Raw genomic sequence first — 16050 nt, forward strand, 5'->3', positions numbered from 1 at the left:
TACTCTAGTTTTGTATTTCTATGTTGGCCTGATATGGTTCCCAATCAGAGGCAGCTGTATCTCGTTGTCTCTGATTGGGGATCATATTTAGGCAGCCTTTTCCCACCTGTTGTTTGTGGGATCTTATTTTGAGTCAGTGCATGTAGCACCGCTGTTGTCACGGTTTGTTGGGTGTGTCTTGTTGTTGTTGTTGTTGTTGTTTGTAAAGTTTCACTAAAATAAAATGTGGAACTCAGAGCACGCTGCGCCTTGGTCCTTCTCTACACACAATTGTGACAATAACATATTTAAAAGAATCCATCTACCTTGCCATCTAGCCCCACCGTCCTTTCTCCACACAACTTAGTCTAAAACCAATGTAACCAATAGATATTATATTCCTTCTCTTTTAGCCAGGTAAATACGTCCCAGTGACTGGCAGAACACCCCTGTATCCTATGGCATTTGATAGATTGGTAGATCTTACTACATTTGTACACACTGTACATAGATTTTTTTGTGTTATTGACTGTATGTTTTGTTTATCCCATGTGTAACTCTGTGTTGTTTGTGTCGCACTGCTTTGCTTTATCTTGGCCAGGTCAGTTGTAAATGAGAACTTGTTCTCAACTGGCCTACCTGGTTAAATAAAGGTGAAATAAAATAAATGGGTCCCATCCTTTAAAAAGATCACAGAATGCCACCCCAGAACAGAAGCAGATTAACTGCCAAAGTAATTTCCAACGCATTCACGTCGATTGTACTGTATACAGTTATTTAAAAAACAAATATACAGGACCAGTCAAAAGTTTGGACACACCTACTCCTTCCAGGGTTTTTCTTTATTTGTTCAAGAGTGTGTAAAGCTGTCATCAAGGCAAAGGGTGGCTACTCTGAAGAATCTCAAATATAAAATATATTTTGATTTGTTTAACCCTCTTTTTGTTACTACATGATTCCATATGTGTTATTTAATAATGTTGACGTCTTCACAATAATTCTACAATGTAGAAAATAGTACAAATAAAGAAAAACCCTTGAATTACTCCATTGCAACAGATGTGGGATATATATATATCACACACACACACACACACACACACACACACACACACACACACACACACACACACACACACACACACACACACACACACACACACACACACACACACACACACACACACACACAATTACACACTCGACTCCTCTCCCACCACAAACAACCACAAGCTCAGACGTTCAACAGTTGTTCCATCCCTGAGCCCAACTCAAGACTTCATGTGTGAATGCATATACAGTTGTAGCTGTGTGAGAAGGCATGCAACACTGACCAAGAATGGAAGATTTGATTAACCAATGTCAAGTTCTAGCTGATGGTTCTCAGATACACCCCCCTACCCTGAAACACTCACATGCTGTTGTGACCATTTTCCCAAGAATCTCTGTGCAGTCAAACCTTTGATGATTTTGTGCCACTAGGGCCACAATAATTTGGCCCCTCTCTGATTGTCAGAGTGTGACCTCCTCACCATGGATTTCTGCAGCTAGTGTTGCCAGCACTGCCACTGCCTGGTTGGGTTGAGGGCACCCCACCAGAATCCCCAACAGCTAGGTACAAGGTCGTCAAGGTTCTCATTAGCAGCTTGGAGAAATTCCTTGTATATTATGCCTTCCCATCAGGGGGCTCTGGCTTTGTTGGACCAACCCTGCCAGACAGGCTCAGAATCTTGATGGGGTAGCTGACCGCGTCAGCGCTACTTTAGTCTCTGACTGCGTTTATCTTTCTGTCTTGGCTGCATATAGGCTACTTACAGTAGGTCCATAAAACAGGACCAGTGTTTGCTGAGGCTGTAGAAAGAGTGTACTCAACTGCCAATGAAATATAAAACTTGGCAATAAAATCAGCCTGGACAGCGCTACGATTTTCTCTTTTAGATGATTTATTTACTCAATGTTACATTAACTAACATAAATAAACATTTTTATGAACAAAAGGCACACAGTTCAAATATAAACAACAAGAACGTACGTACAGCTTATCTCACCAAATATGTCTGCCCTCTGAGAGAAAGAGGTCTTAGAGAGAGATGGGGGTCATGTTTTAAACAGAAACGTTATGTGGTCACTCCAGCACTGAGTCTCAGTGACTCTGTCCACTGTTCAGTCCCGATGGGGATCCAAAGTGGCAGACGCCAAGGCAATTATTAATTCACACAGCATTGGGTCCAAATTAAACTGTCCACTGTTCAGACCCAAAATGGCAGACGCTAATGTCTATTCTCACAGCATTGTGTCCGAATTAAACTGTTCAGACCCAAAATGGTGTAGGGAGGAACCAATAGGTCTCAGATGTCGACAGTACTGGTTAACTATTCATACTGATGATGCAGTATGAGGTAGCTCTGGTTTGGTTCTGTCTGGTCTGTTCTCAGCCACAGTACTGGGTTTGGTTCTGTCTGGTCTGTTCTCAGCCACAGTACTGGGTTTGGTTCTGTCTGGTCTGTTCTCAGCCACAGCACTGGGTTTGGTTCGGTCTGGTCTGTTCTCAGCCACAGTACTGAGTTTGGTTCGGTCTGGTCTGTTCTCAGCCACAGTACTGGGTTTGGTTCGGTCTGGTCTGTTCTCAGCCACAATACTGGGTTTGGTTCGGTCTGGTCTGTTCTCAGCCACAGTACTGAGTTTGGTTCGGTCTGGTCTGTTCTCAGCCACAGTACTGAGTTTGGTTCGGTCTGCTCTCGTGTCAGATAGCCACGGTACTGGGTTTGGTTCGGTCTGCTCTCGTGTCAGATAGCCACAGTACTGAGTTTGGTTCGGTCTGGTCTGTTCTCAGCCACAGTACTGGGTTTGGTTCGGTCTGGTCTGTTCTCAGCCACAATACTGGGTTTGGTTCGGTCTGGTCTGTTCTCAGCCACAGTACTGAGTTTGGTTCGGTCTGCTCTCGTGTCAGATAGCCACGGTACTGGGTTTGGTTCGGTCTGCTCTCGTGTCAGATAGCCACGGTACTGGGAACCTCTTCGTACTGGATGATAAAGTAGGGGTAGCTCTGGTCGTCGTTAAAGATAACATAGATCTGGGGGTCCACCCAGTTGTCTACACACGAGTCGTACAGGTCACTGGAGGGGTCGCGGGGGCTGAGTGGGGGCGGCCGACGCATAGAGGGGTTCCCCACTGTAAACCTGGAGACACAGAGGAGAGAGGAACAACGTCAAGTTCTGCTAGTGCTCACCACATGGAACTATCACGGAGGACTCACCAGTGGTGGTCTACTGAAGTCAGGAAGTGTTTTCTTCAACCACATTTCTGTGTGATGCGTTTCCGTGCTGTGTGATGCGTTTCTGTGCTGTGTGATGCGTTTCCGTGCTGTGTGATGCGTTTCCGTGCTGTGTGATGCGTTTCTGTGCTGTGTGATGCGTTTCCGTGCTGTGTGATGCGTTTCTGTGCTGTGTGATGCGTTTCCGTGCTGTGTGATGCGTTTCCGTGCTGTGTGATGCGTTTCTGTGCTGTGTGATGCGTTTCCGTGCTGTGTGATGCGTTTCTGTGCTGTGTGATGCGTTTCTGTGCTGTGTGATGCGTTTCCGTGCTGTGTGATGCGTTTCCGTGCTGTGTGATGCGTTTCCGTGCTGTGTGATGCGTTTCCGTGCTGTGTGATGCGTTTCTGTGCTGTGTGATGCTATAAATCATAGTAATCCCCATAAAGACTACTAACCACCAGTGAGGACATAGTAATCCCCATAAAGACTACTAACCTGCCAGTGAGGACATAGTAATCCCCATAAAGACTACTAACCTGCCAGTGAGGACATAGTAATCCCCATAAAGACTACTAACCTGCCAGTGAGGACATAGTAATCCCCATAAAGACTACTAACCTGTCAGTGAGGACATAGTAATCCCCATAAAGACTACTAACCTGCCAGTGAGGACATAGTAATCCCCATAAAGACTACTAACCTGTCAGTGAGGACATAGTAATCCCCATAAAGACTACTAACCTGCCAGTGAGGACATAGTAATCCCCATAAAGACTACTAACCTGTCAGTGAGGACATAGTAATCCCCATAAAGACTACTAACCTGCCAGTGAGGACATAGTAATCCCCATAAAGACTACTAACCTGTCAGTGAGGACATAGTAATCCCCATAAAGACTACTAACCTGCCAGTGAGGACATAGTAATCCCCATAAAGACTACTAACCTGCCAGTGAGGACATAGTAATCCCCATAAAGACTACTAACCTGTCAGTGAGGACATAGTAATCCCCATAAAGACTACTAACCTGCCAGTGAGGACATAGTAATCCCCATAAAGACTACTAACCTGTCAGTGAGGACATAGTAATCCCCATAAAGACTACTAACCTGCCAGTGAGGACATAGTAATCCCCATAAAGACTACTAACCTGTCAGTGAGGACATAGTAATCCCCATAAAGACTACTAACCTGTCAGTGAGGACATAGTAATCCCCATAAAGACTACTAACCTGCCAGTGAGGACATAGTAATCCCCATAAAGACTACTAACCTGCCAGTGAGGACATAGTAATCCCCATAAAGACTACTAACCTGCCAGTGAGGACATAGTAATCCCCATAAAGACTACTAACCTGTCAGTGAGGACATAGTAATCCCCATAAAGACTACTAACCTGCCAGTGAGGACATAGTAATCCCCATAAAGACTACTAACCTGCCAGTGAGGACATAGTAATCCCCATAAAGACTACTAACCTGCCAGTGAGGACATAGTAATCCCCATAAAGACTACTAACCTGCCAGTGAGGACATAGTAATCCCCATAAAGACTACTAACCTGCCAGTGAGGACATAGTAATCCCCATAAAGACTACTAACCTGCCAGTGAGGACATAAAGACTACTAACCTGCCAGTGAGGACATAGTAATCCCCATAAAGACTACTAACCTGCCAGTGAGGACATAGTAATCCCCATAAAGACTACTAACCTGCCAGTGAGGACATAGTAATCCCCATAAAGACTACTAACCTGCCAGTGAGGACATAGTAATCCCCATAAAGACTACTAACCTGCCAGTGAGGACATAATAATCCCCATAAAGACTACTAACCTGTCAGTGAGGACATAGTAATCCCCATAAAGACTACTAACCTGTCAGTGAGGACATAGTAATCCCCATAAAGACTACTAACCTGCCAGTGAGGACATAGTAATCCCCATAAAGACTACTAACCTGTCAGTGAGGACATAGTAATCCCCATAAAGACTACTAACCTGCCAGTGAGGACATAGTAATCCCCATAAAGACTACTAACCTGCCAGTGAGGACATAGTAATCCCCATAAAGACTACTAACCTGTCAGTGAGGACATAGTAATCCCCATAAAGACTACTAACCTGCCAGTGAGGACATAGTAATCCCCATAAAGACTACTAACCTGTCAGTGAGGACATAGTAATCCCCATAAAGACTACTAACCTGCCAGTGAGGACATAGTAATCCCCATAAAGACTACTAACCTGCCAGTGAGGACATAGTAATCCCCATAAAGACTACTAACCTGCCAGTGAGGACATAGTAATCCCCATAAAGACTACTAACCTGCCAGTGAGGACTTTGGCCAGGAACATGGAGTGGATCCCTTTAGGAGAGCGCTTGGAGAAGTTATGGGAGTAGACGGCCTTGCGGGCGAAGTAGGAGCCTTGTCCGAACATGGTGGCGTGTTTGCCACTGACACGTGGGTCAAAGTTGTGTTTGCAGATGCCCTCCACCACCTCAGTGGAGGTGCCGTGGAACAGGTGACGCTCGCTCAGCATCCTGTCCATCTCCGAGAGACGACGAGACATGTACTCCTTCTTCCTGTCAGGGGGAGAGGAGGGGGAGTTATTAATGATGTCTTCAGTCTGGTGATTGTGTGTGTGTGTGTGTGTGTGTGTGTGTGTGTGTGTGTGTGTGTGTGTGTGTGTGTGTTATTAGTGTTGTCTTTAGTGATTGAATGTTTCACCAGATACAGTGAAACAGCTTTAACTCTACAGTCTAGTCTATTTGATTCACTGATTCTACCAAGTAGGACAAACACACACACACACACACACACACACACACACACACACCACACACACACACACACACACACACACACACACACACACACACACAGCACCACCCCCCTGACTCATCCTCTCTCTGCTCTATTCCCTTCTGCCGTATCTATGGCAATTTGCTGTATAAAAAAAAAAATCAAGGACCCACTTCCTGTGCTTCTGAATCCCGGTTCTCACGGTCTCACCTTCACTAGTGGGTTACACTAATTTGAGAGCCCAGCTGTGTGTTCAGACACACACACACACACACACACACACACACACACACACACACACACACACACACACACACTGAACACACACACACAACTTGGCTCTCACCAGTCGTACAGCACAAAGCACCCACATCATTCAGTCATATTGAAACACAACACTAACCACAACAACACCAATGACCTCTTTGGCCCCAATTGAAAGCATTCTGGTGCATTCTGGCATCAGAGCCGTTTAGCCTGGAACAGACCCCTTCCAGCGCATTCATATTCAGGGCCATAGCAGAGAGACATCCATCTTTCCTCTAGGTCTGGTCTAAAGCAGGACCAGACATCCATCTTTCCCCTAGGTCTGGTCTAAAGCAAGACCAGACATCCATCTTTCCCCTAGGTCTGGTCTAAAGCAGGACCAGACAGTCTTTCCTCTAGGTCTGGTCTAAAGCAGGACCAGACATCCATCTTTCCCCTAGGTCTGGTCTAAAGCAGGACCAGACAGTCTTTCCTCTAGGTCTGGTCTAAAGCAGGACCAGACATCCATCTTTCCCCTAGGTCTGGTCTAAAGCAGGACCAGACATCCATCTTTCCCCTAGGTCTGGTCTAAAGCAGGACCAGACATCCATCTTTCCTCTAGGTCTGGTCTAAAGCAGGACCAGACATCCATCTTTCCCCTAGGTCTGGTCTAAAGCAGGACCAGACATCCATCTTTCCCCTAGGTCTGGTCTAAAGCAGGACCAGACATCCATCTTTCCCCTAGGTCTGGTCTAAAGCAGGACCAGACATCCATCTTTCCCCTAGGTCTGGTCTAAAGCAGGACCAGACATCCATCTTTCCCCTAGGTCTGGTCTAAAGCAGGACCAGACATCCATCTTTCCCCTAGGTCTGGTCTAAAGCAAGACCAGACAGTCTTTCCTCTAGGTCTGGTCTAAAGCAGGACCAGACATCCATCTTTCCCCTAGGTCTGGTCTAAAGCAGGACCAGACAGTCTTTCCTCTAGGTCTGGTCTAAAGCAGGACCAGACATCCATCTTTCCCCTAGGTCTGGTCTAAAGCAGGACCAGACATCCATCTTTCCCCTAGGTCTGGTCTAAAGCAGGACCAGACAGTCTTTCCTCTAGGTCTGGTCTAAAGCAGGACCAGACAGTCTTTCCTCTAGGTCTGGTCTAAAGCAGGACCAGACATCCATCTTTCCCCTAGGTCTGGTCTAAAGCAGGACCAGACAGTCTTTCCTCTAGGCCTGGTCTAAAGCAGGACCAGACAGTCTTTCCTCTAGGTCTGGTCTAAAGCAGGACCAGTGTAGCAGCCAAGGCACACCAGCCATCTATCTCCAGGAACACAAGAGCCCTGATTCAGACATTCATAACAAACTAATTGCTAATAAGTGTGTAGCTACTAAGTCAACCATCTCCTTACCTCCACCAGGACCCAGGTGAATTCCTGTGTAATAACGGTATGATAACTCACCTCTTGTATTTCTCCCAGAGGAAGGGGTTCTGAACACGGAGTATCTTCAGGATGCGGAACTTGGTTTCGGACACCGTCTTGTGGAAGAGGGTGTAGACGGTCCGATAGCTCCGGTCGTCACGGGATACTGGAACCTGCAGGAAGTCCTGGCTGGTCGTCATGGGTAACCATGTTTCTGGGAATACGCTGGGAGGGTTGGTGAAGGTGGGAGAGAGAGGGAGAGAAACAGACAGATCCAGAGTGGAGGAGGAGATGGGGAAAGAGGAGAGGCCACCAAGAGTCCTGGAAAAGAGAAGAATGGGAGGGAGGGGAGAGACAGATTTTTACAACATATCTGGGAATATTATATTGCTCACTTTTAGAATTATGAACCACACCCAGAACAATCCAACAATATTTTATTTCATTAGAAGCTACGCTAATGCTGAATAACCAATAAAACTGAAGCTCCACCACGTCCTGCATTATAACCAACATGATCCCCGTCACCCACGATGTCCTAGTCCCTGTCACCCACGATGCCCTAGTCCCTGTCACCCACGATGATGTGATAGTCCCTGTCACCCACGATGTCCTAGTCCCTGTCACCCACGATGTCCTAGTCCCTGTCACCCACGATGTCCTAGTCCCTGTCACCCACGATGTCCTAGTCCCTGTCACCCACGATGATGTGACAGTTCCTGTCACCCACGATGATGTCCCTGTCACCCACGATGATGTGATAGTTCCTGTCACCCACGATGATGTGATAGTCCCTGTCACCCACGATGATGTGATAGTTCCTGTCACCCACGATGATGTGATAGTCCCTGTCACCCACGATGATGTGATAGTCCCTGTCACCCACGATGATGTGATAGTTCCTGTCACCCACGATGATGTGATAGTTCCTGTCACCCACGATGATGTGATAGTTCCTGTCACCCACGATGATGTGATAGTTCCTGTCACCCACGATGATGTGATAGTTCCTGTCACCCACGATGATGTGATAGTCCCTGTCACCCACGATGTCCTAGTCCCTGTCACCCACGATGTCCTAGTCCCTGTCACCCACGATGTCCTAGTCCCTGTCACCCACGATGTCCTAGTCCCTGTCACCCACGATGCCCTAGTCCCTGTCACCCACGATGATGTGATAGTCCCTGTCACCCACGATGATGTGATAGTCCCTGTCACCCACGATGTCCTAGTCCCTGTCACCCACGATGTCCTAGTCCCTGTCACCCACGATGATGTGACAGTTCCTGTCACCCACGATGATGTCCCTGTCACCCACGATGATGTGATAGTTCCTGTCACCCACGATGATGTGATAGTCCCTGTCACCCACGATGATGTGATAGTTCCTGTCACCCACGATGATGTGATAGTCCCTGTCACCCACGATGATGTGATAGTCCCTGTCACCCACGATGATGTGATAGTTCCTGTCACCCACGATGATGTGATAGTTCCTGGCACCCACGATGATGTCCTAGTTTCTGTCACCCACGATGATGTCATAGTTCCTGTCACCCACGATGATGTCCTAGTTTCTGTCACCCACAATGTGATAATTCCTGTCACCCACGATGATGTGATAGTTCCTGTCACCCACGATGATGTGATAGTCCCTGTCACCCACGATGATGTGATAGTCCCTGTCACCCACGATGATGTGATAGTTCCTGTCACCCACAATGATGTGATAGTTCCTGTCACCCACGATGATGTCCTAGTTCCTGTCACCCACAATGATGTCCTAGTTCCTGTCACCCACGATGATGTGATAGTTCCTGGCACCCACGATGATGTCCTAGTTTCTGTCACCCACGATGATGTCCTAGTTTCTGTCACCCACGATGATGTCATAGTTCCTGTCACCCACGATGATGTCATAGTTCCTGTCACCCACGATGATGTGATAGTTCCTGTCACCCACGATGATGTCCTAGTTTCTGTCACCCACGATGATGTCATAGTTCCTGTCACCCACGATGATGTCATAGTTTCTGTCACCCACGATGTGATAGTTCCTGTCACCCACGATGATGTCCTAGTTTCTGTCACCCACGATGATGTCATAGTTCCTGTCACCCACGATGATGTCCTAGTTCCTGTCACCCACGATGATGTCCTAGTTCCTGTCACCCACGATGATGTGATAGTCCCTGTCACCCACGATGATGTGATAGTCCCTGTCACCCACGATGATGTGATAGTTCCTGTCACCCACGATGATGTGATAGTTCCTGGCACCCACGATGATGTCCTAGTTTCTGTCACCCACGATGATGTCATAGTTCCTGTCACCCACGATGATGTCCTAGTTTCTGTCACCCACAATGTGATAATTCCTGTCACCCACGATGATGTGATAGTTCCTGTCACCCACGATGATGTGATAGTCCCTGTCACCCACGATGATGTGATAGTCCCTGTCACCCACGATGATGTGATAGTTCCTGTCACCCACAATGATGTGATAGTTCCTGTCACCCACGATGATGTCCTAGTTCCTGTCACCCACAATGATGTCCTAGTTCCTGTCACCCACGATGATGTGATAGTTCCTGGCACCCACGATGATGTCCTAGTTTCTGTCACCCACGATGATGTCCTAGTTTCTGTCACCCACGATGATGTCATAGTTCCTGTCACCCACGATGATGTCATAGTTCCTGTCACCCACGATGATGTGATAGTTCCTGTCACCCACGATGATGTCCTAGTTTCTGTCACCCACGATGATGTCATAGTTCCTGTCACCCACGATGATGTCATAGTTTCTGTCACCCACGATGTGATAGTTCCTGTCACCCACGATGATGTCCTAGTTTCTGTCACCCACGATGATGTCATAGTTCCTGTCACCCACGATGATGTCATAGTTTCTGTCACCCACGATGTGATAGTTCCTGTCACCCACGATGATGTCCTAGTTTCTGTCACCCACGATGATGTCATAGTTCCTGTCACCCACGATGATGTCCTAGTTTCTGTCACCCACGATGATGTCCTAGTTCCTGTCACCCACGATGATGTCCTAGTTCCTGTCACCCACGATGTCCTAGTTCCTGTCACCCACGATGATGTCCTAGTTCCTGTCACCCACGATGATGTCCTAGTTCCTGTCACCCACGATGTCCTAGTTCCTGTCACCCACGATGATGACATAGTGCTAGAAGCAGAGCAATACTCTACTACAGCAGCAGCCAAGGAGAAGACTATGAGATTCACAGAAATGAGGAGCTGACACAGGATGAGAAAAACACAAAGCATGAGCATATCAGGAGGCTGTCAGATGGCCCGTCTGTCATTTCAGTCACTAACAGTAGGATCACTGACATGTTCTCTCTGGCTCAGACTCCACGTCTTAATGGTATTCGCCTCATCTCCGCGTCTGTGTGTGTGATTATCTGCTTCACAGTGACAGTTTATCTTTCGCTCTCCCTCCCTCTCTCTCCCCTGACAGTCTCATCTTTCATCTCAGTTCTGTCTTGCTTCGTTTGAGTGTCACGCTGAAATCTGTCCACAATCAGGTGCTTTATTCTCCCATGTCTTCTGAGAAGATCACAGGGAAGAGAGAGAGAGAATGACTGTAATGAAAGAACCAGATAGCACGAGGGAAGGGGGAAGATAAAGAGATGGATAGATGCAGGAAGAGAGGAAGAGAGATAGAAAGGAAGAGGTGTTTAAGCAAGGTGAACGGACACGTGTGTTTGTGTGGGTATTTGCCCGAGTGAGAACTATCTCCCAAGCAGCTACAGACCCAATCAAACGAATGACTTCCACCCGTGTGCTCAGCAGGACATTCTTAAAGCACACAGGCACGCACCCACACAGGCACGCACCCTGAACTCAAAATGAACACCGTAAGATTGCATTTTATTGCAAGAGGAGACTCATGACTCAGTGACTAGAGCAGAGGAGACTCATGACTCGGTGACTAGAGCACAGGAGACTCATGACTCGGTGACTAAAGCACAGGAGACTCATGACTCGGTGACTAGAGCACAGGAGACTCATGACTCGGTGACTAGAGCAGAGGAGACTCATGACTCGGTGACTAGAGCACAGGAGACTCATGACTCGGTGACTAGAGCAGAGGAGACTCATGACTCGGTGACTAGAGCACAGGAGACTCATGACTCGGTGACTAAAGCACAGGAGACTCATGACTCGGTGACTAGAGCACAGGAGACTCATGACTCGGTGACTAGAGCAGAGGAGACTCATGACTCGGTGACTAGAGCACAGGAGACTCATGACTCGGTGACTAGAGCACAGGAGACTCATGACTCAGTGACTAGAGCACAGGAGACTCATGACTCGGTGACTAGAGCACAGGAGACTCATGACTCGGTGACTAGAGCACAGGAGACTCATGACTCGGTGACTAGAGCACAGGAGACTCATGACTCGGTGACTAGAGCAGAGGAGACTCATGACTCGGTGACTAGAGCACAGGAGACTCATGACTCGGTGACTAGAGCACAGGAGACTCATGACTCGGTGACTAGAGCACAGGAGACTCATGACTCGGTGACTAGAGCACAGGAGAACAGAACAGTCAAGCATCAGCCGTAGATGGAAAGAAGAAAACAAATGAAAAAGTCCCGGGGACAAATCCCTTGCTCACATTCCAACTCCCCACAGTCCCGTTTCACACTCGTTCAGTCATGCTGCTGTCTGGAAGCCCTCTAGACCCCCTCTCCTCCTTTTCCATCCGTTCCCTTCTGTCCCTCCTTCTTCCTTGTTCTCTCTTTATCGCTCTTTCCTTTGTCTCCCTTTCTCGCGCTCGCTTTCCATCTGTTTGTTCCAGGCCTGGTTGGAGAAGGACAGTCTAGCTCCCCCCAGTAGCAGAAGTACTGGACTGATAGGATGGGCAGGGGCAGGGACAGGGCCAGGGACAGGGCCAGGGACAGGGGCAGGGGCAGGGACAGGGGCAGGGACAGGGGCAGGGGCAGGGACAGGGACAGGGGCAGGGACAGGGACAGGGGCAGGGGCAGGGGCAGGGACAGGGACAGTGGCAGGGACAGGGCCAGGGACAGGGACAGGGGCAGGGCCAGGGCCAGGGACAGGGCCAGGGACAGGGGCAGGGACAGGGACAGGGACAGGGCAGCACTGTGTTCTGGTAGTTAGCATAATGTGCTACACTACACTAGGGCCTGACTGTCTGCTACTTCCAGGGAGAGAATGACTGTCTGCTACTTCCAGGGAGAGAATGACTGTCTGCTACTTCCAGGGAGGAATGACTGTCTGCTACTTCCAGGGAGGAATGACTGTCTGCTACTTCCAGGGAGAGAATGACTGTCTGCTACTTCCAGGGAGGAATGACTGTCTGCTACTTCCAGGGAGGAATGACTGTCTGCTACTTCCAGGGAGAGAATGACTGTCTGCTACTTCCAGGGAGAGAATGACTGTCTGCTACTTCCAGGGAAGAATGATTGACTGTCTCTATAGAACACTGTTTATACTGACACTAAGTCAGGACAGAAGAGAGAGTGTGGTGTGGTCACTGTGCTGGCATTTCATGTCCAACCACAGTGTGTTATGGTACCATCCAAACAAGAGAAGTTATGGTAGCAGCAGTCTCCAGTGTATTATGGTTATTATGGTAGCAGCAGTCTCCAGTGTATTATGGTTGTTATGGTAACAGCAGTCTCCAGTGTACTATGGTTGTTATGGTAACAGCAGTCTCCAGTGTATTATGGTTGTTATGGTAACAGCAGTCTCCAGTGTATTATGGTTATTATGGTAGCAGCAGTCTCCAGTGTATTATGGTTGTTATGGTACCAGCAGTCTCCAGTGTATTATGGTTGTTATGGTAGCAGCAGTCTCCAGTGTATTATGGTTGTTATGGTAACAGCAGTCTCCAGTGTACTATGGTTGTTATGGTAACAGCAGTCTCCAGTGTATTATGGTTGTTATGGTAACAGCAGTCTCCAGTGTATTATGGTTGTTATGGTAGCAGCAGTCTCCAGTGTATTATGGTTGTTATGGTAGCAGCAGTCTCCAGTGTATTATGGTTGTTATGGTAGCAGCAGTCTCCAGTGTATTATGGTTGTTATGGTACCAGCAGTCTCCAGTGTATTATGGTTGTTATGGTAGCAGCAGTCTCCAGTGTATTATGGTTGTTATGGTAGCAGCAGTCTCCAGTGTATTATGGTTGTTATGGTAGCAGCAGTCTCCAGTGTATTATGGTTGTTATGGTACCAGCAGTCTCCAGTGTATTATGGTTGTTATGGTAGCAGCAGTCTCCAGTGTATTATGGTTGTTATGGTAACAGCAGTCTCCAGTGTACTATGGTTGTTATGGTAACAGCAGTCTCCAGTGTATTATGGTTGTTATGGTAACAGCAGTCTCCAGTGTATTATGGTTGTTATGGTAGCAGCAGTCTCCAGTGTATTATGGTTGTTATGGTACCAGCAGTCTCCAGTGTATTATGGTTGTTATGGTAACAGCAGTCTCCAGTGTACTATGGTTGTTATGGTACCAGCAGTCTCCAGTGTATTATGGTTGTTATGGTAACAGCAGTCTCCAGTGTATTATGGTTGTTATGGTAGCAGCAGTCTCCAGTGTATTATGGTTGTTATGGTAGCAGCAGTCTCCAGTGTATTATGGTTGTTATGGTAGCAGCAGTCTCCAGTGTATTATGGTTGTTATGGTAGCAGCAGTCTCCAGTGTATTATGGTTGTTATGGTAGCAGCAGTCTCCAGTGTATTATGGTTGTTATGGTAGCAGCAGTCTCCAGTGTATTATGGTTGTTATGGTAGCAGCAGTCTCCAGTGTACTATGGTTGTTATGGTACCAGCAGTCTCCAGTGTATTATGGTTGTTATGGTAGCAGCAGTCTCCAGTGTATTATGGTTGTTATGGTAACAGCAGTCTCCAGTGTATTATGGTTGTTATGGTAGCAGCAGTCTCCAGTGTATTATGGTTGTTATGGTAGCAGCAGTCTCCAGTGTATTATGGTTGTTATGGTAACAGCAGTCTCCAGTGTATTATGGTTGTTATGGTAGCAGCAGTCTCCAGTGTATTATGGTTGTTATGGTAGCAGCAGTCTCCAGTGTATTATGGTTGTCAAGGTAGCAGCAGTCTCCAGTGTATTATGGTTGTTATGGTAGCAGCAGTCTCCAGTGTATTATGGTTGTTATGGTAGCAGCAGTCTCCAGTGTATTATGGTTGTTATGGTAGCAGCAGTCTCCAGTGTATTATGGTTGTTATGGTAGCAGCAGTCTCCAGTGTATTATGGTTGTTATGGTAGCAGCAGTCTCCAGTGTATTATGGTTGTTATGGTAACAGCAGTCTCCAGTGTATTATGGTTGTTATGGTAGCAGCAGTCTCCAGTGTATTATGGTTGTTATGGTAACAGCAGTCTCCAGTGTATTATGGTTGTTATGGTAGCAGCAGTCTCCAGTGTATTATGGTTGTTATGGTAACAGCAGTCTCCAGTGTATTATGGTTGTTATGGTAGCAGCAGTCTCCAGTGTACTATGGTTGCTATGGATAAGAGCGTTTGCTGAAGCTAAACGTCTAGTCCAGTAGATTGAAATGTGAATGTATAGCTAGTAAACAGTGGACAAAACATTAGGAACACCTTCCTAATATTGAGTAGTATCCCTTCCTTTTTGCCCTCAGAACAGCCTCAATTTGTCGGGGCATGGACTCCATAAGGCGTCGAAAGCGTTCCACAGGGATGCTGGCCAATGTTGACTCCATTGCTTCCCACACTTCTGTCAAGTTCGCTGGATGTCCTTTGGGTGGTGGACCATTCTTGATACATAAGGAAAGCTTGTGTGAAAAACCCAGCAGCGTTGCAGTTCTTCACACAAACCGGTGCGCCTGGCACCTACTACCACACCCCGTTCAAATGCACTTAAACATGTTGTTTTGCCCATTCACCCTCTGAATGGCACAAATACACAATCCATGTCTCAATTGTCTCAAGGCTTAAAAATCCTTCTTTTTAACCTGTCTCCTCCTCTTCATCTACACTGATTGAAGTGGATTTAACAGGTGACATCAATAAGGGATCATAGTTTCACCTGAATTCACCTGGTCAGTCTATGTCATGGAAAGAGCAAGTGTCCTGAATGTTTTATACACTCAGTATAGTGTTAGTCCAGTACTTACTGTAGATGTGGTGTGAGGACCATGGAGGACAGGAAGAGGGGTCGCTTCTTGATCTGGCGTCTGAAGCCGAACACGGCGTTCTGCTGGAAGCCCTCTCTGATGTTGAGGATGTAGTGGTTCTGTAGGGTGATGAATCGGACCTCCTTCAGACCACGACCACCAGCCTCCTCTATCAGACGCACCACCGGCTGGCG

The 16050-nt window shown here is 47.3% G+C and overlaps 1 protein-coding gene across 2 annotated transcripts in view; it reads right to left on the reverse strand.

Moving 5' to 3' along the window:
* Positions 1–1904: 1904 nt before the first annotated feature.
* tiparp (TCDD-inducible poly(ADP-ribose) polymerase) overlaps positions 1905–16050 on the reverse strand; it is a 37435-nt gene continuing 23289 nt past the window's right edge. For both annotated transcript variants that reach the window (XM_082956469.1, XM_082956468.1), the window contains exons 4-7: positions 15857–16044; positions 7737–8018; positions 5562–5819; positions 1905–3158 (exon numbers count right to left, since the gene is read on the reverse strand). In XM_082956469.1, coding sequence (XP_082812595.1) covers positions 2969–3158; positions 5562–5819; positions 7737–8018; positions 15857–16044 — 918 coding nt within the window. In that variant the 3' untranslated portion in view covers positions 1905–2968. The remainder of the gene's footprint in view (positions 3159–5561; positions 5820–7736; positions 8019–15856; positions 16045–16050) is intronic.

The sequence above is a fragment of the Salmo salar genome, chromosome 09, assembly GCF_965601325.2.
Source record: "Salmo salar chromosome 09, fSalSal1, whole genome shotgun sequence".
Lineage (NCBI taxonomy): Eukaryota > Metazoa > Chordata > Actinopteri > Salmoniformes > Salmonidae > Salmo > Salmo salar.